Here is a 24122-nt window from a genome sequence, read left to right on the forward strand (position 1 = left end):
AAAGGATAGTGCTGAGTTTGTAGGTGAAATAACAAAAGACACAATAATTTCTTCACTACTTATGGAATTATGTGCAAAAATTGACTATTCCAGATTTACAACTAATTGATTACAAGCTATTTGCCTCAATAATCCAAACCAAAATATCGAGGTATCATTGCATAATAATTCAGCTGTCTTAGATGTAATGTAAGTATGCTGCAGAAACCATTAATTACAATAGGTTTTAATCACTGAGTTTTAAAATCCTAAAACATAATTCCTGAATTTTTAAAAGTAAGGCAAATTGATACATTTTCTAAATTTAAGATACAATTAAGGGTAATTAGAAAAATGAAGTTATGTATGAGTGGGTAAAAAGAGAAACTTTATGATTCAAGACCCTGACAATGAAGATATGAAAATCACTGTACCTTTATTAAGATTGTAGTTAAGGATAATTCCCTGTGTAATTGTTAACTTGTCCAGAAATTAAGCTAATGCAATTTTGGTTTCATTTAGCAGTATCACAAAGAATTTCAAAGTTTTAGTGACATATGTTCCAGCATATTACAAACCATTCTGATTGATTCAATAATGAAAACAAACCACTCTGCTTGTTGGGACCATATGGATAAGGCACCTCAATGCACAAGATTAACAATGCAAAAATATATTGAACATAGTTCAGGGCCAGTCACATTTCCTGATAAAGGAAGCCTCCCACTTCTCCATGAGTAAAACTGGGTAATGATTATTTCAACAGTAGGTTGACGAACTTCATGTTTTGATATAGAAAGTCAGACATCAGGTTGGGACACATGCTGCAATATTTCCTGCAGACTTTCAATGTATCCGTCATCTATTAAGATGCTTCTCAATATCACATCAATGGAAGTAGTCCAAAGTATACTTTTCCCCATTAATATTTACACACAGATGGTCATGGCATACAATTTGCACTTCACAATACAGACTAACTAATTAACTCAGTGAAAGCCACTGCAACATTTGTCTCCCGTCTATTTGTCACTGTCGCAGCATGAAAGATTCCCTGCAGATGGCATCCATGAAATACATTTTAAATCAGGTGACTGTATAGCAACAAATCCTATGTGGAAAGTCAAAAATCAACACATCTCAAAAAGGAAAATAAATTGACACTGTCCTTTTATCAAATAAGTTCATCCAGTAATTTGTCCTAATCACCTGAGCTTTATGAATCATGAGTGTATGACATAGACCATGAAATTATACCAGTATTTAGGAATTGTTGTGTGCAAAACACATACCACCACAAATCTGGAATGAAAATATGAAAAGTTGAATCTTCCTTAAAAAAAATTTAAATATCACTGATATGTCTCCACAAAGACAAAAAAACCAGCCATACGAAGCACATTTAAGACAGGTTTAAAAAACATATATTTAGTGACAATTTAGTTCGGCATTAATGATCCTCTCAGGCAGTTTCCAATCTCCGTTTCTTCATAAACTGTCCCCGTTTGGTAGGACTGGACCCCACTAGGAAGAAAAAGAGGTTATATTTTAAATCCATCTTTACTAAATTGATGCCTACTCTAGCTGACAATTAATTACTGCAATTATTTATATAAATTCAGAGTTTCATGTTAGGAAAAGGCTAGATTACAGTTTTCAAATAGTATGGAGAAAACACCTCTGAAAAGCAAAGCAGTATGTTAAATTTTCAAGTATCACTTACACTGCATAAACAGTATAACATTTGAAAAAAAAATCACTCTCCTCAGTAACCTTCAACTTTTCCACATTGAGAGAAAAAATAATTAGGGTCATGGGCATGCTACTTACTTTGAATATTACCTTGCAAACTGTATGGAAAGCAAATTATAAGTGGAGACAAATATAATTAAAATGGGTGCCAATTTATTTAGAAAAAGATATCCACACCCTTACTACTCCAGAAAAAGCTTAGAATGTACCATCTGTATTTTAAAGATGCAGGATAAACAGTTTTTGTATTACTGAATGACTTCAAGGAAATTTTGGGTTGCAACACCATTTGGCATGGTCTAATATATGAACTTTGAACTGCTCATTCAGTCTAGATCTCAGTAAAAAAAAAGTGTAGCCTTGCTACAAACTTCCAGCTTTTGCCTCCCTTGATTTCTACATACTGAACTATGTACTTAATTGCAAGTTCCTTTGGTTGAGTCGAGTCAAGTGTTCAATTTTAAGGCTAGTGGAATTGTAGTTGATAGTTACAAGTGGCTCTGTGCCACATCAAAGAAATGAACCCAATCTTACTTGCTGTGTGATGGTAAATATAGTGTGTTTGTTGTACTGGTGGTTGTTTTAGGTAATCCATCCTCTGTGGAGTCCTGCTCCTTGTCATCATGTGGTGTTGGCCTGTGGGAGGTGTTGCTGGCACTTGTTCCTGGTAAGAGGCATTTGAATTGTTGTCAACACCACCACCATCCAGAGGAATATCCCAGAGTTCAGGATCATCTGCTGTTTCAGAACAGAAAGGTTATACCAAAATCTGACTTTTTCCTTGGAATTATCTTGCATCACCCCCTAGATGCATGGCAACATTCTTGGGAACAGAAAAGACATCTTATGTGATGAAAAATCTGCTTCGCAGTTTTAGTTTCTCACTGTCTTCTCCCCCAAGTTCCCTTTGTCAGTGTAACTAATTCCTACCTCAACTCAGACTGGCATCATTTAAAACTAAATTTTGAATTAAATTACTGCTAAATGGAGAACTAAAATTAGAGTTTAATAGTATAATATCTGCCATTATAACACGTGTCCTCTGATTTGGTAGTATAATTTTTTAAAATTATCCCACAAGGAGAGTGAAAAGTTGCAATCAATTAGCATTGCAGATCCCTCATTAACATCTACAATAATCTGTCACACTATCCAAATTGAAAACGCCACTTCCTGGTTAGCCTTCTAGTTCTTAATAGCTCTGGGCTTGAGATAAACAGGTTATCTTCCTTAGGCCTAAATTAAGTATAGTATTGCTCAAAGAGGGAGATGATTAGTTATCTCATAGTAAAAGGTCTTTTAAAAAGTGATAATATGATTAAATTTTACATATTTGAGCGCTATCTATTCCAGTCTCAAATCAAGAATCTTAAACAAAGCCAAATTACATAGATAAGAGAGGACAGCTGGCTATGGTTGATTTGGGTAAAGACTAAAAGCTACGGTGGCAGATAACGCTAACCTGTGATGGCACAGCTTTGGCACAAGAAACAATTGTACGTATACTTGGCTCACAATGCATCTACTGATGCACACAAGGTTTCTTGCACCACAGATATCACTGGTGTGGGTCATGAACTGGTCCAGCACTCATTTGTGCCTACACGTTATGGCGTTGTTCACTGTCTGCTGAGGGAGCCATCCTGTCAGTTGTTGGGCTGATCCCTCTTCTCTCACTTGCTGAATCTCGCCCTCCACTCCACCACCTCTCCCATGCCCGCCCAGCATTTATGACTTTCATTTTGCCCAAACATTTCAGTTGGTTGATTGAAAACACTTCTCAAACATTTTCTTTACTCCACTGCAAGAGTTTTAAGTTGACAGGAAAACTGGAAGTATTCCAAACTCAACTAAACACAAACTTCTCCAACTTTAATAAGGCACTTTATTGTACACCACTTGATTTGCATCAATAGCTCTTCCATTCCCACACAAATGACCATTTCTTGGCCAACAGAAATCTACATCTTTATTCTGAAGTTTGTTTTGCTACATGTTGCCCTAAAACATTAATGCACAAAACAATGCAAGAAGGGCATCTATTGAAATTAACTAGTGTGTAAGTCTGCAAAAATATGCTAAGTGTCAGATTAAAGCACCTTCTCTTTTTCTGTCTTTATTAAGTCTGCTTGATAATGCAGGCAGCTGGATCTGATGTTACAGACACTGCAACCCACGTGTGGCGAGTGCACCCTCTTCAGTTTGCATCATCACAAACTCAGTAAGTTAAAAAAAATTCAAGAAATGATTCAAAACTTTCGGCAAAAATAGGCTCGTTTATAACCAAAATCTCAACAGGAAAGATCTAGCTGTTGTTAACTAGGGAAATTAAGGATCACGTTATATTAAAAGAAGCTGATAATGTTGCAAGCAATACTAAGTCTGAGGATTGGGAGTTTTAGAAACCTGCAAAAAAATAGCCAAATTGTTAATAAAAAGGGTAAAAATAAAGTGTAAACGAGAAAATGGGTAACAGCTTTTCTAAGTACATAAACTGGAGTTGCTAAAGTAAAATATTGGTCACTTACAGGGAGAAACATAAATTATCATTTTTGTATCACTCTTCATAGTAGAAGACACAATAAAAGCCAGTAAGAGTGAGGAAATTATCATCAGCAGAGAAAAAGCATTAGGGAAACATGACTGGAAATTGCCAAATCCCTGGGATCCTATGGCCCAAATCCTAGAGTTAAAAAGGAAGTAACTGCAGAGATATTGGATGTACTAGATACACTTTACCAAAATTTTCCAGGTTTAAGAATGGTCTTAGCAGATTGGAAGTCAAAAAATTGGGAAATACAGGTCAGTTAGCCTAACATTAGTCATCAGGAAAATGCTGAAATCTCTTATGAAGGTAGTCTTAATAATTCACTTAAAAAAAAAATCAGAAAAGATGAAATGGTTTTACAAAAGGCAGAGAGAGAGATTTGGGTGTACTTGTAGAAGGAACGTAGCATGCAGCAAGTGTTTAGGAAGGCAAATCACATATAGACTTTTATTGTAAGGGGATCAGAGGGCATGAACATTTTACATCGTCTTGCTATGATTGTAAAGGGCTTTGGAGAGACTACACCTGGAGTTGTGCTGTGCAGTTTTTGTCTCCATACTGAAGGAAGGATATAGTTGCATTGGAGGCAGTACAGCAAAATATTAGTTCGAGTCTCTAAACAGTTCTCCCATGATGAAAGGCTGAGTAAATTGGGCCTATACTCTCTCAGGTTTAGGAGAACGCGAGGTGATCTCATTGAAATAGAGAAGATGCTGAAGGGGCTTGATGGTAGACACAGCAGGTATGTATTCCTCTGCTGGGGAATCCAGGATGATGTGACCAGGTGAGAAGGGGTGAACTGGTTCTCCCCTATTTAAGTTCCCTGGTTGCTCACAACAAAGGTTTAAGTTTCTTTTTCACAAAGATTAAAATGGATTTAAGCTGCGAACAATAAGGAGCCAATGAAACAGGTTTTCTTGAATCAAAGAGCAAACTTATTAACCATTAAACCCAAAAGAAGACAATAGAAAGGTAATGCAGTCATTTGGGTCCATGTACACACATATCAGAAATAAGAGGAAGTTAGACTCCAATTAAAAAAAAGATGAAATAATATAGCCATAAGTATAACTAACCTGTGCTTCAGGCTAGTTATACTTTTAAAATGTGGCTGATTTGGGCTGGTTTTTTGGATGCAATCAGATATAAAAAGATGTTACGATTATTATGAGAATTGGTTTGCTGGTCGGTTTTTGAAAAAGTTGGTTTCTCAGACTGGGCAACATGTTTATTCCAAAAGAGAGAGAGAACAGCCTTCAGCTTGTTTCCTCTGTTGGAGATTTTCTTGATATCCCCATGCCACTTACAATCTCTCTCAAGTGGTTGGGAAGCCTTGCCTTGTAATGACTCATCCATTGTCTCTTTCCATGGGGTTTTGGGCCTGCCTGTCTGTGGCAGTCATTGTTTCAGCCTCCAGTACTTCGCATTTTTAATACTCCATCCTTAGACAGTTACAAGTTTTGATGGATGTCTGGATTATAGGAAATATCTCACTCTTCATAAACCCCTAAAGGTGGTATGTTTGTTTCCCATATTGGAATACGTCCTTGCATTTTTAATCAGTTTGCTCTGTCTCAGTTCAAATTGTAAAATTTCCAGTCAGGGAAAAGTGAAATTATCAAAAAAAACAAGCATAGCCTCCTCACAAAAACAAGATGACACTTCAGGTAAAGGGTCGATCATCAAGGATTGCAATAAGGAGAAATTTATTCACTCAGATGATTTGAATCTTGGAATTCTTTACCCTAGAGGGCTGTGTTTACTCCATCATTGAAAATATTCAAGGGCTGAGATGGACATATTTTTGATCTCTTAGGAAATGAAGAAATGGGGAGTAAGTGGAAAAGACTTGAGGCAGAGAGTATTGGCCGAAATTTATTGTATTGAATAGCAAAGCAGACTCAAAGCACCATCAGGTCTGCGCATTATTATGTTCTAACTGAACTGTTAGTTGGAACATCTGATATGGGAAGTTTCCAGCTGGCTGCTGACAAATGGTATAATTGAAGCTTTTGACTAGAAATACAGTTTCCATAATCTTTTTGAATAAAAGAAAAGCAAGACCACAGTGATGAAAAAGCATTGGGAAAAAACCTACCAGCCAGGAATTTATCTTCGGGAAAGTAAGTCTCATAGCTGACTGGCGTGCTGTGATTCACTTGTGGGGCTGATTGAGACTTCTCTGCTACCACTATAAGTAGGGAGAAAATAATCATATTAAATCAGTATGCAAATAAAAACATGAAAATTTTCAGATAAACGCCATGAGGAAGGGATAAAAACAAAAGAAATCACAGTATGCAGATTCAACTACAGTATGGATAAAGGAATGGTTAGCTACCAAGATGTGGAGATGCTGGCTTTGGACTGGGACAAGCACAGTAAGAAGTCTCACAACAGCAGGTTAAAGTCCAACAGATTTATTTGGTAGCACAAACCACAAGCTTTCAGAGCGCTGCCCCTTCATCAGGGAGTTCTGTTCACAAACAGGGCATATAAAGACACAAGCTCAATTTACAAAATAATGGTTGGAATGTGAGTCTTTATAGATAATCAAGTTTTAAAAGGTACAAACAATGTGAGTGGAGAGGGTTAAGCACAAGTTAAGGAGATGTGTACTGTCCCCAGCCAGGACAGCTAGTGAGATTTTGCAAGCTCAGACAAGTTGTGGAGGTAACAGATAGTGTGACTTGAACCCAAGATCCCAGTAGAGGCCGCCCTCATGTGCAGAACTTGGCTATCAGTCTCTGCTCAGTGACTCTGTGTTGTGTGTCATGAAGGCTGCCTTGGAGAACGCTTACCCAAAGATCAGAGGCCGAATGCCCGTGACCGCTGAAGTGTTCCCCAACAGAAAGAGAACACTCTTGCCTGGTGATTGTCGAGCGCTGTTCATTCATCCATTGTTGTAGCATCTGCATGGTCTCCCCAATGTACCCGCCTCCAGACACGCTTTCCTTCAGTGTATCAGGTAGGCAATGTTGGCCAAGTTGCAAGTGAATATACCATGTATCTGGTGGATGGTGTTCTCACATCAGATAATGGCATCTGGCATGTCTTGCAGAGGTGCTGTGGCAGGGTTGTGTGGTGTTGTGGTCACTGTTCTCCTGGAGGCTGGGTAGTTTGCTGCGGACAATGGTCTGTTTGAGGTTGTGCAGTTGTTTGAAGACAAGAAGTGGGGGTGGGGGATGGCCTTGGCAAGATGTTTGTTTTTAATCGATGACATGTTGAAGGCTCTGGAGAAGATGTCGTAGCTTCTCCGCTCCTGGGAAGTACTGGACGACGAAGGGTGTTCTGTCAGCCATCGCCCAGTAATCACTGGCCGAAGCAAACTAACAAGCCTTCAGGAGAACAGTGGCCACAACACCATATAGCTCTGCCACAGCAACGTCTGCAAGACGTGCCGGATCATCGACATGGATGCCATCATCTCACGTGAGAACACCATCCACCAGGTACACGATATATACACTTGCAACTCGCCCAACGTTGTCTACCTGATAATGCTGCAGGAAAGGATGGTACACTGGGGAGACCATGCAGACGCTACAACAATGGATGAATGAACACTGCTCGATAATCACCAGGAACGCTTCAGCGGTCACGGGCATTTGGCTTGCGATCTTTGGGTAAGTGTTCTCCAAGGCAGCCTTCACGATACACAATAACGCAGAGTCGCTGAGAAGAGACTGATAGCCAAGTTTCACACATGAGGATGGCCTCAACTGGGATCTTGGGTTCAAGCCACACTATGTAGAACCTCCACAACTTACCTGGGCTTACAAAATCTCACTAACTGTCCTGGCTCGAGGCAATACACATCTCTAACTTGTGCTTAATCCTCTCCCCACTCACATTGTCTGAACCTTTAAGACTTACATTCTATCCATTATTTTGTAAATTGAGTTTGTGTTTTTGTATGCCCTGTTTGTGAACAGAACTCCCACTTACCTGATGAAGGGGCAGCTCTCCAAAAGCTTGTGACTTGTGCTACCAAATAAACCTGTTGGACTTTAACCTAGTGTTGAGACTTCTTACTGTAGCTACCAAGAAGCAGCATGTAGGGATAAATGGGTCCTTTTCACGTTGGCAAGCTGTAACAAGTGGAATACCACAAGTAAGCTAAGATTTTAACTATTTACAATTTACAACGACTGTAATGTGGGAAAATGTGAATTTTTCCATTTTGGCAGGAATAATGGAAAAGCACTATACTATTTAAGTGGACAGAATGCAGAACTCAATAGATCAGAGGGAACTGGGTGTCCTGCTAGTTGAATGAAAGTTCTTATACAGGTATGTCAAGTAATTAGGCAGGCAAATAGAATGTTGGTATTTAACGTAAGGAGAATGGAATATAAAAGTACGGAAGTTTTACTGCTGTTGTGCAGGGCTGTGGCGAGATCACATCTGGAGCACTGCGTACAGTTTTGGTCTCCTGGTTTGAAAAATTCATTCAGAGAATGTTCACTCGACTTCTTCCTGGGATTATGGGCGTATCTCAAAAAAAGGTTGAACATATGGGTCTATATCCACACGGCAATGGGGGTGGGCAGATGGCAAAGGGGAGTTGAGACTGCAACTAGATCAGTTATGATCTTATTGAATGCTGCAGCAGGCTTGAAGGGCTGAATGGCCTACTCTTAAAGTCCTATGTTTCCAGTAGTGATATCTCATGCAGCAAGTTCCTCAAATTTCACTGCTGCCTTTCTGCTCCAGGGATCTGGATTCAATTCTGGCCTCTGGTGACTATGTGGAGTTTGCATGTTTCCTGATGTCTGAGTAGGTTTGCTCCAGGTGTTCTGGTTTCTTCCCACAGTCCAAAGATGTGAGAGTTAGGTTGATTGACCATGCCCCTTAGTGTCAGGGGGATCAGCTGAGTAAATGCCTGGCATTATGGGGATAGGGTCTGGGTGGGATTGTTGTTGGTGCAGGCTCGATGGACTGAATAGCCTCTTTCTGATTATATGAAGTTCAAAGTTTCATGACTGGACTGACTTCTAAAATTTTTAATTTATTTTTACATGGTCTTAAATTTAACATACAAATAATTAAGGATTCTATCTCTGTAGAAGTTAGTTGGGGGAAAGATTTGATATATTCATGGGGATATAATTATAAGAGAGATCATAAAAATCTGGTAGAAGTCCTGGCAATTGTTGCAATATAATTGTTGCAAGTACAGGCCTAATTGCTTTTTTGAGTACAAATCCCAGGCAGTAATATAGATGGTATCCAGGGATTTGTAGGCTCATACATCAGCATTTCTGCAAGATAGGTGGTATTTGGGCCAGGATCCAGGACAGAAGAAAAGTGGCAACAAATGAATTTTTAAAGATTGAAATATTGTTTGCACTGTGAAAAGGTGGAAATTTGAATACGAAAATACTGTCATTAAAGCCTTTGAATGGAATATATATGGAAACATAAATAAACTGCATCAACTTCATGTGCAATTGGGATTGCCAAGATCAAGAAAGTGATTTTTTTTCTATTTTACCGTGGTGGCACCGTGATTAGCACTGCTGCCTCAGTGCCAGAAAACTGAGTTTGATTTCCAGCTTGGGTCATTGGTAGACTCTGCACATTCTCTCTATGTCTGCGTGAGTTTCCTCCCACAGTCCAACAATGTGTTGGTTAGGTGCATTGACCATGCTAAATTCTCCCAAACAGGCGCCAGAGCATGGCGACTGGGGGACTTTCACAGTAACCTTATTGCAGTGTTAATGTAAGCCAGCTTGTGGCTAATAAATAAACTTTAAACACTACTTTATATCATTTTATATGTCTGGTATAACATTCTGCAGCATTTCATTGCTGTAGTCAATCTCTGTTTTGGGCTCTTCCAATCAAGATTTCAACAAACTCTACACTGAAACTGCACCAGTTGAAGTTCTTGATATCTTGTGAATGTAAATCACATTGTTCCTCATCAACCCCTGTAACTTAACACTAGCAAGCACTCCATCCTTTTTGAACATCTCTTCTCGACACCACCTACCTCATGGCATAGCATGGTCTTACCTTCACTCAAATCTGCAATACAGACACTACACTAGAATCCTTCAAATGGATTCTTCTCCTTTGTTGCCCCTAGTGCACCCAATGCCTCTTCATCATAAACTCAAACATCTGTTTACCGTCAGTCATGACTCAATCTCTTCAGGTTGAAAGAAGAACCTTATTGTACTGCTCAAATGTCAGATCAACTTCTTTCTCCACATCAGGTCTGTCACTAAGATATCTTTTTAAAAATAATTGCTCTTGGAATGTGGGCAGTGCTGGCATTTATTACACATCCTTTCTTACTGATAGACGTGAGCAGCCAACCAGATTGTGCAGACTTGAGTCATACGTTAGTTAGATTAGGTAAGGGTGACAGGTTTGCTTCTCTCAAGGCCATTAAATGAACCATTTTAGTTTTTACAACAAAACAGCAGTAGTCACTATATCTTTTCTGGTGCCTACCCAGAAGTTAGGTTCACTTTTTTGACTTCAATTTCCCTGTTTCCTTACTCCAACATCAACTGTAAATGCCTCCCTCAGCATTTCTATTTTGGCATCTACACTCCAACCTTCAAAAACCTCAAGAACTTCCTTTTTGACCATGCTCTTCCCTCACTTTGTTATTTGAAGAATAACCCCCCTCCATTTACCCACTTAGCTGTAAAATGCTCTGATAAGTCACTCATTTCTACAATGCTTATTGGATACAGAGTTGTAATGTTATGAGCAAATAAGTTCATATTGTTAAAATCAAACTGTAATGGTATCATATCAAATTTCTCACTTGATTATTCAGTTTAAAAATTGTTTCAAATGATAATTTGATATGGAGAACAAATTACTCCATTTTATAGGTGAAGCTTGATTATACATGGGACAGTTTATGAGTACTTTTTAAACAAAATCTGAAAGCATCTTCTGACAGGTTAGACGGTGGTACTTTTTTGCACAGGTGGAACACAGTTACCTGGGTGACTGCTTGCTTGTATTCCAGTGGAACTATTATTGTTCTGTGGCTCTGTCTTGACTTTCTTTGCCATCTGTGCTCTGAACTGTTGTTGGAGCTGTTTCTGTCTAAGTTTTCTTTGGTATGTGGGATCCAATTCCTCCTGTGGCAGGGTAGTTAGGTCAGTGCTGCAGTCTTTACTTCTGTGTAATTAGAGAGTCCATGCAATTAGTTTAAGATACTCCTCTTCCCTTCCCAATAATCTAAGAATAAATCCAGTCAGTTTTTCCTCAGTGGCCCATGGACTTCCACCTATATTATTTCAAACTGGTGATCAAATGGTGTGTGATGACTGTCCTAATATATACACTCCATTTCCTATTTTTGTGGCAGGGTGTAATTTAGTCAGTGGTGTAATTCTTATTCTGACAACAAATCTGTTGATTTTACCCTTCTACACTGAAGTCCCTGGTCAATGCATGGCAATATATGGATATCAGGAAATCAGCAAATCAAGAGAGCCAAACCTGAATGTTGCCACAAGTATTCCTATATCTATATTTTGTGTATATCATAAGATTTAAATATTAGTTAATTTTGTTTCTCCCTTAGCTAAACAAATTGAAATATACTGAAGAATATGATGCAACAAAAATGAGGTGTAAAATGTAGCTAATTAGCAGAATGCCTATCTACCTCTAACAGCCAGGTCAGTTTGAAAATTACTAAGGAACCAGTTTGAAACAACAAACTGCTTTTTATTAAAAAGTTGGTTTGAATTTCCAAACAGGTCACATAGAAAAATAGGCTATTTGGCCCTCTGAGCATGCTCCAATATCCATTATGATTATGGCTGATCGACCAACTCAATAGCCTGATCCCGCCCCATATCCTTTAATCCCCAATGTTCCAAGACCTAACTGCTTTATGAAAGCTATATAATGGCTTCAACTGCTTTCTGTGGTACAAATTCCACTGACTTAGTTATCAAAAGCTTACCTAAACGTCAAAGCAATGATAATACTCCTGAAGCTATGAGCAGTTGAGACTCATTCTTGAGTTATGTAATGTAGGCATAAAATTGTACAATATATTGTGCTGATGCTGTGCTATTTATTGTTTTATGTTTAAGATGGGAGTCTTTAAGAGGCAATGTTTTGTTACAACAGTTGATTTGCCTGGGAAAACATGCAGCTCAAATGCTGAGAATATAAGAACATAAGAACATAAGAAATAGGAGCAGGAGTAGGCCATCCAGCCCTTCGAGCCTGCCCCGCCATTCATTAAGATCATGGCTGATCTGTCGTGGCTCAGTTCCACATTCCCGCCCTCTCCCCATAACCCTTTATGCCCTCTCTTATCAAAAACCCATCAACCCGCGTCTTAAAAATATTTAGCGAGGCAGCCTCCACCACCTCAATGGGCAGAGAATTCCAGAGATTCACCACCCTTTGAGTGAAGAAGTTCCTCCTCAACTCCGTTCTAAACCGCCCCCCCCATGCATGTAATAACTGATTTTAGGTAGGGATCTGTTACTTTATAGAATTAGTAGACTTTTATTTAGATTTTCTTGGGATTTTAGACTAGATATGTAGAGTCATGTAGTTAATGGGAGGAGAAAAGCTTGCAGGAAAAAACAATTTCATTTTCAGTTTTATACAAAGAGCAGTGGCTACCTTGGGCTGGTTGGAGAAATAAGTGTCTCTTTCTTCAGAGGCTCTGTCAAAGTTCCAAGACTGTTAACATAAGTCACATGCAAGTATGCTTGTGTTTTGCTGATTAATTTTAAAGAAGGGTTTAAGTCCATAAAGGAAATATTGCTTGATTGGAACTAATAGCGATAGCTTAGCAGTTAAGAATTATAATTCTTGTGTAAGTATTGTTTAATTGTTAAAAGTTAAGCCAATTCATTTGTTACAGTTAAACTGTATTACTAAATTTGCTTTGAGAAAAGCTCCCTAATTTGTCAGTAGAATCATGCCTGGAATGAAATTTCCTATCTTCACATTAATGCCAAAATAGAAGATTATTGGGGTCTAGTCTGACATAATATCCCTTGGGGTTTCTGATCAGACACCTTAATAATATCTACACTATACAAACAAGTCATTTGCTCATCATGTGTGTCAGTATTCATCCTCTACTCACTTTACTTCATCTCACTTCACAAACATATTCTTCTATCCCTTATTCCCTCATGCACCTATCCAACTTCCTCGTATGTATTAAAATAATCCAACTCTTCATTATTTAAGGCAATATTGGAGGATAGACTGCACAACAATACTCTGCAGGAAAGTTAGCAAAAGAAGGAAAAGTTACTAAAGTTCTTCACATGGTTTGAATCTCAAAAGGGGATACTGCAGTTTATGAGTTGTGGCACTTTTGGCTGGGCCAATGTATATTTCCTACCTCTAATTGTCCTTGAACTGAGTCATCTTGCTAGACTATCTCAGAGGGCGTTTTTGTATAAATGGGTAAAATACTGTAGTATTTATGTCACTGGATCAATAAGGCACTGCAAATCCTGCAATTAAACTGGGCTACCCAGAAAATAAGCTTTAAAGATTGTCATAAATACCTATTATATCATTAAGGAAGGAAATGAAGCACAGTTATAACCAAGTTAAATTGTGAGGGAAAGTAATCAAACAGCTAAGCCAGGTGATCAACCCTGATAGAAAGGGGAATGTAAAAGACCTGTGTCACATCTTAGAACGAAGAACCAAATTTGGGAAGCTCTGACACATTTAGTTACCTGCGAAACACAAAAAGAAAGATCATCTGAACTATGACAGAATTCCTGTTGGATCATGACTAGGCCACCATGGGATGCATCCCAAGAGACTGTAGGATTAGAAATTCACACGGATACAAAACTTTTAGTATAGTTGGCAATGTATGATCAGATACTTCAAAGATTAGACAAGCAAGAGACAGCGCAATCTTATCTGTTATCCTTATAGATTTAAAATCTACAGAAACACCAACCGTGAAAAGCTACATGTTCTGTCTGCTACATGTTCCTTCCTTTCTGCTATCTCTTTAACACCTTCATGTGGGAAATGTGGAGCAGGTGGGGACTGGTTCTGAGTCTGTAACATACTGTTGTATCTGGCTTTCTGAATCATGGGTTCTTCGTCATTTCTTTTCGCGTCAACTAGCTGAAAATCTGATTGCTAAAAGAAAAAAAACTTTAAATAATGTTTGTACAAAAAACATGTGAAGTAAGTGAAGCAACAAAAAGTGGAAGGGGTAACAGATTGAAATAAGCAGGCTCATAATATTATGGTTTAACTGGTCATTGCATAGAGCAGGCAAATCATATTAACATCAATATACCCATGGTTAGTGATGGGGACCGTATGTTGCAAAGTGATAATTTAATTACAGCAAATCTTCTGAACAAATCCTCACCTGCCGGGGCAGCTTATTAACTAATCTCAGATACTCTTTATCCAGAATACAATTACCCAAGACGTTGCCGAAGGATCTGAAAAGTAAGACATTGATGAGCATTCTGTCATATTTATGTTGCTTTTGAATCAGTTAGCACATACTGCTAACTTTTTATGGAATTGTGTGCATTTCCCAGGAGTTTGGTATTCCATGGTCAATTATTCAATCCTGTCCTTGCTCAATATTTGAAATTACAATAAAAGTATCCTAGTTAAGGTAACCAATTTAATCTAGAATTCTCAGCAGTTAGCCTCACAGTGCCAGGGACCCAGTTTCGATTCGGGGCTTGGGTAACCGGGTGTGGAGTTTGCACGTTCTCCCTGCGTCTGTGTGGGTTTCCTCTGGGTGTTCTGATTTCCTCTCAGTCCAAAGAAATGAGAGTTAGATGGATTGACCATGCGTGTTGGGGGATTAGCTAGGGTAAATATGTGGGATTATGGGGATAGGGCCTGGGTGGGATTGTGGTTGGTGCAGACTCGAAGGGCCGAATAACCTCCTTGTGCATTGTAGGGATTCTATGAAAATAGTTACAGGTTGCTGTGAAATTATATTATAATGGATTTAAAATTTTAGATGTGTTAACTGCTTCTCACTCTTCTATCCTCAATTACTTACTAAAGATAAATGTTTATGATTTTGTAAATTAGTTCTCAAGCATTACCTGTTTATTAAATTGAAATTGCATTTCTACTTCTCATTTGGGTTGATTTAAGTATGTTCTGAGATGAGGAGCACACACCTGATCTTTCTCATCAAATCACAGTTTGTTTTAAGCCAGTGCTTATTAATTCTGAAAGTGCTTTGGGTCACTTTTTTGATTCTGTCTCCCTGGAACTAAATCAGGGACATCATGGTCTGTATACTATAGAACTACACTAAGTGGGTCACTCAGGAACAGGATCAAACATTTCCAGCATCACAAATACATGGCATGTGCACATTATTGGTGGATGGGAGGTGAAAAAAGAAAAAAAATAGATTAACACAACAGAGGTCAAACCAAGAACATTTAAAGGAGAAAATATATTTTGCTTGAATTCCTGAATCTTATATAGAAGTTCGAAAACCTTCCGCTTTCAGAGACAACAAATAACGTCTCAACTTTAAATAAATAAAAAACTTAAAATATGACTTTATGACTTAATTGGTTTATCGTTGAAATTTTGATACTGGTTGCTACAGAACACTAAAGAAGCAAATGGTTAAATACTTAAGAGATCTCTTTAGTCCATCTGTGACTGCTTCCTTTCGGGCCTTCTCCAGTGACAGTGCCTTGGATTTTAGTCCCTCACTCACTCCATAACCAACATCTTCATGGAAAGAACCATCCTCATTTTCAAAAACAAAACAAGAAGTTGCACACATTACTATGAAGAAAAAGATACAACAGAACAAGAGTTAATTTTCATTTTTATATCCATAAAACAAAATGCAGAATTTTAACAACAAACATCTATACCTTGAGTTGGACCTTAACAAATGCACTGACACCGACATAAAATTTTCCATTAATGAGGTCTACAAAATCTGAAATAAAGAAATTAAATAATTAAATTAAAGAACAAAAGACTTGTATTTATGTAGCATCTTTCAATTGTTTAATGTCCTAATGCACTTTAAAGCCAACAATATTTTTGAAAAGAGGTCACTTCCAATCTCAGAAACTCACAAGCTAATTTGTGCACAGCAAACTTCCTCAAACATCAATTTGATAATGACCAGTTAATCTGTTCTTTTGATTGAAGAATAAATATTGAGCAGGATGCCAGAGATAAATTCACCTCCTCTGTGCCCCTCTTGCCCCCTCTCAGACACAATCTGCAGTCACACATTCGCCAGACACCAGTGGGCCCCATTCCTGCTGACTAGTGCTCTGCTTTGGTTTGCCTGGGCCCTGTTCCAGCTTCCTCATGCCTCGTTCTGGCCAGGCCCAGCTCCCCAGCACCTATTCCCTCATGGCCCCAAAAAAAAAAAATCGCTGGTATTGATTGCTCTCTGTGGGAGAGAAATAATTTGAGATTGGAGGAGCAACTCCATGCAGATTCTTCCATTCAAATTTACTGTTGGACAAGCAATTTGCAAACTGGCTTTGAGGGCAGCACATGGCCCTCAAGCTGCACATTGGACAAATCTAATATAAAGTCTCAACTGAAGGACAGTGCTTTGACAGTGCAGCATTCTCTCAGCCAAGATTGATATATTCAGGAGTCTTGGAGTGGGATTTAAACCACAACCTTCTGCAAGGTTGCTACCAACTGAGCCATAGCTGACTTTAAAGCCCAGGGATGGACACATAACAGCAGATGGCTACACCAATTACATCAATGGACTACAGATTTAGCAGACTCATTCTAATCATAATGTCACTATTTTAAACGTTTTCTGGATTTTGTGTTTCTCCGGTGGAATATGAACCTAAAATTAGGTTGAACTCTAGCTAGATAATTCATCTATTAACGTTACAGGGGAACAATATAACTGCAGAATTGATTTGACAATGGCTTTAATCGTCCCAGAAATTAATTGTCCCTCTTGTCCAAACAGCCTTTTTTCTAACAACCAAACTACTTGTACTTACCAACATTTTGTTGTGTGATAGAATGAGACCATCCATTATATCCAAAGAGCTCATTAGCAAGGTTGACAATCCTGTGACCCTCAATATAGCAGACCTGAAAGTAGCAATTAGGACAGACAAAAAGATTACTGGCAATTGGGAAAATTGAATGGGACAGACCTCCAGTGGATAAATGTTTCTTCTCCCAGACTGCCACAGGTGGCTAGGTTGCTTAAAGAAATTGACGGAAGGAGCAAGACTGCATGGACCATGAGGTTGCTATGGGAGGAACAATGTCCTTCACTGGACAGATCATAAAGAGCCAATGGTTTTCTGGAATGAGGACACAGATGCTCAAGGTGTGAACATAGCAGACTGAAGGAATGTTACAGGAGCAATAGAGGTTTGAGGCCAATGATGGGCAGAGGACTGTAACAGGATGCATGTGAGTGGATTTAAATTTAAGGCAATGAATTTGGATGTGACCTATAAAATATGCAAGTAGGTAAAGGACATGTAGTTAGTGGAGGAAATAACATAGAACCTCTCCTCTGGCTGCTCTGAAAGTAGTAGAGAATAATGGGGCAATGTTAGGGTATAATGGGCAGAGGTCAATAGTTACAATAGATAGCAAAAGTTTGTGGTGAGATGGCAGCCTTAGGGTAGGTAAAGTGATGGGATGAAATGGAACAATGGAATTTGATGACAGGACGTGTGAACTGATTAATTTTAGTAGGAAGAATGAGCAAGGCATAGAAAACAAATGGTACAACTCTAAAGTGGGTTGCAAGAATAGAGGGACCTGGCATTTGCACGCCAAAGTCATTAAAGATGACAAACAAGTTAAGAAATAGATCCCATCAAGTCCTGGGGACTTGTCTAACTTAGTGCTTTTAAAAACACCCAACTGTTTTATATCAACATACCCTTCTCTAGACTCACCGTCCATCATGTTCTCCTTTGAGAATATTTTTGCAACGTATTCATTCAGAACCTCACCCACTTCCTTCAGCTCCGTTCATAAATTTCCTCCTTTGTCCTTGTGAGGGCTTATCCTTTACCTAGCTACCCTCTTGTTCCTTATACATCTATAAAACATCATGGGATTTTCCTTAACCCCTTTTGCCAAGGACATTTCATAGCTCCAATAAGGCCTCCTTGTTTAAGTTTTTCTGCTTTCTTAACATTCTTCGAGGGCTCTGCTTGTCTGCAGTCTCCTAAACCTTAGGTACACCTCCTTTTGCTTTTGACTAAACTCTCAATTTCTCTTGTCATCCAGAGTTCCTGAATCTTACTATCTTTATTCCTTTTTCATAGGAACACACTGGTCCTGAACTCTAATCAGCCAGTCTTTAAAAAATTCCCACTGGATTTACCCTCAATCTACATTCCCCAGTAACCTGCCTAATATTGTCATAGTTAGTCTTCCCCTAGTTTAGTGCATTCACCAAAGGACTATTCTTATCCTTATCCATAAGTAATTTAAAACTTACGGAACAATGGTCACCGAAACATTGATCACCTGCCCAGGTTCACTTCCCAATTCCAAGTCTAGTATGGACCCCTTCCCTATTTGGACTATTTACATATTGCTTAAAGAACCTTTCCTGGTTTGATTCTACCAAAGTGAATGCACCCTTCCTATTCCTGCGCTCTACCCATACGGCCTCACTGGATGAGCCCTCAAGTGTCCTCCTTCAGTAAACTGTGATATCTTCCCTTATCAGTAATACAACTCCCCCACCTCTTTTACATTTCTATCACATCTGAAATATCTAAATCCCAGAATGTTAAGCCACCAGTCTTGTCCCCTTCTGAACCTGGTCTTTGAAATAGCTACAACATCATAATTAGATGTATTAATCCAAGCTCTAAATTAATCTGCCTTACCTGTCAGACTCCCTGCATTAAAACAAATACACTTCAGACTGCCAATCTCACCATGTTCAGTAACCTGCAGCAATGTACCAGTTGCAAGTGTATACCACGTACAAAATATGCAGCAGCAGCAACTTGCCAAGCCTCCTTCAAAAACACCTGCCAAACACACTATCCCTACCACCTAGAAGGACAAAGACAGCAGATGTATGGAATTACATCATTGGCAAATTCCCCTCCAAGCTACACGTGATCCTGATTTAAATTGCCATTCCTTCAAACGTCACTGGTTTATGGATTGCAGTAATTCAAGAATCTCTCACTTGCCATTCTTAATTCCCACATTTTTCACCTAGCTATGTTCCCATGTGCCCTACATTTTCGGTCTGTTTTCCACTTGGATAAGTGTAATTCCTTCTCAATGGCAATTAGGAATGAGCAACAAATGCTGGCCTAGCCAGTTATGCTCTATCCCACAAGAATAAAGAAAGGCCTCCATTTACCTTCCCTGCTTTGAGGAGAATATTCTCATCTGTTCCAATCTCTCTAACTAATTGAAATTCTTCATCCCTGATATCATTCTGGTAAACCTCCTCTGTACCCTTTCCAAGGCCATGACATCCTTCCTAAAGTGTGTCCAAAATTGGACATGTTACTTCAACTGAGGCCTAACCAGAGATTTGTAAAGATTAAGGCTGACTTTTTGCTTTTGTATTTAATGCTCCTATTTACAAAGACATGTATCCCACAGGCTTTTTAAAATGCCTCTTCAACAAGTTGGATGGGAAAGGCGAAAGGATGATAATGGATTGAAAGTTGATTTTAGATTCTGTACCATATGGGTATGCTGAATATAAAGAGGATAGAACATTTATGTAAAAGCAAATAGGAAACAAAATGAGCAGGGCATGTAAAGATAATGAAAAAATAACAAGTGACAAACAGAAAAGAAAATATAAGACAGACCAAGCAGTTGGTGTAGAGAGGCACAAAGGAACATATCAAGGTAAAAAATGTGGGAACTCAGGAGAGATGAGGGTGGAAATGAGAGATTTTGTAGTAAATGAAATGTAGCAACTACAAGATCAGCACTGGATAGAAATAAAGAACAGCGCTGTAAATATTTTAAAGTCTGCTAGATTGCCAAATGCTACAGCATGTTCAGTTCAGTTCTGACTTTGTTTAATCTCAGGTGAGCATGTTTTTCTATTTTTAATTAGAGTCACATAAGGGATCAACATGCAGCCGCATTGATCCACACTGGGCTGGCTGCTCAAAAATAGAGAGAGCCAGGGCTGAAGGGGACGGGAGTACAAGCAACCATTTGGTCAGTGAAATGACAACTGGCAGAGCAGCAATAACTGGTCAGGTATCCAACATCACTCAAGTCAGGCAGCCAAAAAGTAGGGTGATGAGACATCTGGGTAGATAGAAGAAAAACAGTAGCATAAATCACGTTTTTCAAGAAAAATCAACAAGAATTGTTGCTGTCAAAGGACATGTTGTTCCAGGTGGCATCTACTGGCCAGTGCCTGAAACTACAGGTAAATTGAAACCAAGCTTTTTAATAAATTGTCGCAGTCTTGTGACTGAAATGGGTGACAGAACCCACCTGTTGTAAACTGCAAAATCCTATAAAAGTAATACCTACCACAGGCAAGAACAAAGATTTGAAGTTATCTTAGCTGGCGTGGGTAGCTAAATATTTCCAAACTGTCAAATTCTCATCAGTGAGGACAAATGGTTGATTTGTCACACCAGCAATACATCTGCTCAGCTAAATATACATTGTTGCATAGTCATATTTAACTTGGAGCATGACTTAATCTTTTGGCTAAGATCTAGTGTAGTATGGACATGCTGTGCTTGGTTGAAGCCATTAGGTTACATTTCAGCTTCATTTGAAGCAATTTTTAAAAGCGGTGTCTCGGCCTTTTGACTAAGATGCAAATGAGATCAAGCCTTGGAGGAGGTGCAATGCCTACACCTATCAGCTTGGATCATGTAGATCAAGCCCAAGACAGGAGGTGAGAGCCTTGTCTTCTCAGCTTGGATCGGGAATGTCTCAACTTGTTGAGACTCTGAATTGGACTTGATCTGATTTAATTGGAATAAAAACAAAAAAAAACAAAATTAATACTTGAAATAAGAGCATAAAATTTGATCACAAGTGACTACCTTCAGGATCAGGCGATGCCATGAGTCTGCGTCTGTTAATTTACCTTTTGTCCCCCACCTGCTGGACGTTGACTGATGTATTCTGGACCCAGACGCCTTTGCAAGGCATTCTGGATTGCTTGATATTCCTCAGCAGTGTACTGATACTGCAAAGAACCAAAATAAAAGACACAGTTAATTTGATATATAGTTTCAGCTGGTGCATTCATTTGTTCTTGGTTAGAAAATGGTTTCATTTAGCATATAGTATATTTAAAATATAATACATTACTTCCTAATTTCTTAGCAAATAAATACATTGTGTTGTGCACCATGGATTGGAGAGAACCAGGCTGTCACAGATTCATTTAGAATTGGCAGTAGCATACAGCGACTGACCTCATGATCCCTGGGTGAGAGGCAGATTACTATGCAGAAAACATTGTTGCAAACAACAATCCCTGCTGGGACAGATGAAATTTCACAGCTAAATAACCTGCTGAAACGCACCTTCTATTTCCTGCACAAAAGTCGAATACTTGGGTCTGCTACCAAGGTGAAATCATTTTCCATTGTACCAAACTTCAGTATAAATTCCTGCCAATGGATTGGAGTTTGGAGAAGAGTCAGAAGGACAGGGAAAACTGAGGAGCTGTTTAACAGGCTTTGTGCAGAACAAACCTTTTTAATGAATATTGCAAACAACAGCTACAGATCACTTTTGAGACATCCTGTCTCCATTGTTATCTCATGTTTACAGGATCATGGGAAGCATGACAATCAGGTATGTCTGTTTGTCTTGTGAAATGTGCAGAAGTCAGCAAATGGTTATTTGACATGGTAGACATTGAAATCATTGATAGGAGCACTCAAAAATGCTCAAGGTCTTTTAACAACTAAAGGGTGACTACAACATACAAGTTGAGACTTAAACCATGTATGTTAGAATGCTCTTGGGGGTGAATCTAAATCTCTCAACTGGTATCACAGGTTATCGTCCAGAATGCACTTCAGAACATTGTCAGTTTAAACTTTGCCAGTGGCATTTAGTTATTCTCATAGTACCACTGTATTTTAATGTCTTTACTGCTTTTATTGTAAACAAAAAAAATCTCTATACTTTGGAACAAAACACCATCTAGTTAGTCTCTTTCTGCAAGGGATCAAATTTTTTATGCCCACAACAGAAAACTTCAAAGATAACCAAGGAAGTATGTGGTACCAACAGCTCTCCAGAGAAAATGGCTTTGCAGGAGCATTTTCTTTAAATTCATCTTGTTTCAATTTGTGCTGTAACCCATTTTCAGATCAGAGATAGTAAACCTATCTATTAAGCGTGTTATTGTTCGATAAACTGCTATGGCAATCAGTCAAAAAAACCAAAAAACAGACAGCCGGGAGTGGTTTGCTGAACTACCTGAGATTAAGACATTTAGCTGGCTGTGGACTGATACTCGGTTACTTTTAAATAAATAGCACTCTTACAAGGGCATATATGCTCTTTTCCCACAGGCTATATCCATACCATATATCCTAAAGGATTATACAAAATATTGATTCACAATGGTTACTGAAGGAGGCCATTCATCCATTATGTCCCTGCAACTTCAGAGAACGTAGATTAGATTTAGAAGAACTGCAGTACTATAGTTATTGTGTGCACAAGTATACATTTTGCAAGCCAGAGCTTCATGGTGGATTCAACAAATAATCTTTTGATCTGATGCCTAAAAATGCCAAGTGACTGGAATTCCAAGCTTTGACAGAAGAAGAATTAAAACTGAATTTAAAAAGGAAATTGAAAAATATCAATGCAACCAGCTAGTTTTTTTTTGCAATGCTCAGCACAAATTGTAGAAGAAATCTGCAAAAGTAACACCATCATATCATCAACTTCCACCTATATTTTGCAAACAAACACAAACATGGATAATTCAGAAAGCAAGATGTTTTGACTGGCAATAGCTTATCACTTTAATTATATTCTGGTGGTGAACAGTAATTGGAGATTCACTTGTGCCCCTACAAATGGGAACTGAAACTGTGGGGGCTGGGTTGGGAGGTGCACGTTGGTGATGTGTACAAACTGTGTTTTAAAAAAAGCTCCAGTTCTAATACCTTGCTTTCTGGACTAGAAAGTCTTGTGGTGTAGTCGGTAGGGTCACTGTCTCTGAGCCATAAATTCATGGCCGTGGAAGTTGCATTCATAACATGGTCAAGCAGATTGATCATCAACTGACAAATCCTTCCAAAATGGGCAGCACAGTGGTTAGTGCTGCTTCCTCATGGCGCCAGGTATCTGAGTTCGATTCCTGGCTTGGGTCACTGTGCGGAGCCTGCACATTCTCCCATGTCTGTGTGGGTTTCCTTCGGGCGTTCCGGTTTGCTCCCACAGGCAAAGGTATGCAGGGTAGGTGGATTAGCAATGCCACTGAGTGTCAGGTGGACTAGCTAGGGTAAATATATGGGATTATGGGGATAGGGTCTGGGTGAGATTGTGGTCAGTGCAGATTCAATGGGCCGAATAGCCTCCTTCTGCACTGTAGGATTCTATGTCCATGGCAGGCAGTAAGAGCAGGAGAGTCTCCTGATCAGCCACAACCTGCAGATGGCAATGGCAAGCCATTAGAGTATCATATCAAACAAACACATGGAAGTCTATGCACACAAATGTGCTCTTAGAGCATTGTACCTGAAGAGAGCAGAGGAGGATTGCCAAAAGGCAACTTGATACATTTTAGAAAACTGGTGACCATGGGAAAAAAATCATGACAGATTAATTAGTATAAAACTTCATGTTGTCAAACCTTTATACAAAATTCAATTTGGGGATTGGTGGGTCA

At 38.9% G+C, this 24122-nt stretch overlaps 1 protein-coding gene across 4 annotated transcripts in view; it reads right to left on the reverse strand.

The window, feature by feature from the left end:
* Positions 1–396: 396 nt before the first annotated feature.
* rad52 (RAD52 homolog, DNA repair protein) overlaps positions 397–24122 on the reverse strand; it is a 29668-nt gene continuing 5942 nt past the window's right edge. Inside the window, exons 3-12 of one of the 4 annotated variants that reach the window (XM_080191693.1) lie at positions 21345–21446; positions 17266–17359; positions 16147–16214; positions 15898–16016; positions 14646–14721; positions 14220–14407; positions 11250–11431; positions 6378–6470; positions 2266–2469; positions 397–1503 (exon numbers count right to left, since the gene is read on the reverse strand). In XM_080191693.1, the coding sequence (XP_080047819.1) occupies positions 1442–1503; positions 2266–2469; positions 6378–6470; positions 11250–11431; positions 14220–14407; positions 14646–14721; positions 15898–16016; positions 16147–16214; positions 17266–17359; positions 21345–21446 (1188 nt within the window). In that variant the 3' untranslated portion in view covers positions 397–1441. Of the gene's footprint in view, positions 1504–2265; positions 2470–6377; positions 6471–11249; positions 11432–14219; positions 14408–14645; positions 14722–15897; positions 16055–16146; positions 16215–17265; positions 17360–21344; positions 21447–24122 lie in introns of all 4 variants that reach the window. The other 3 variants (XM_080191689.1, XM_080191692.1, XM_080191691.1) reach the window with 3 other exon arrangements.

The sequence above is a fragment of the Carcharhinus amblyrhynchos genome, chromosome 6 (assembly GCF_965287045.1).
Source record: "Carcharhinus amblyrhynchos chromosome 6, sCarAmb.v2.hapA, whole genome shotgun sequence".
In the NCBI taxonomy this organism is placed as follows: domain Eukaryota; kingdom Metazoa; phylum Chordata; class Chondrichthyes; order Carcharhiniformes; family Carcharhinidae; genus Carcharhinus; species Carcharhinus amblyrhynchos.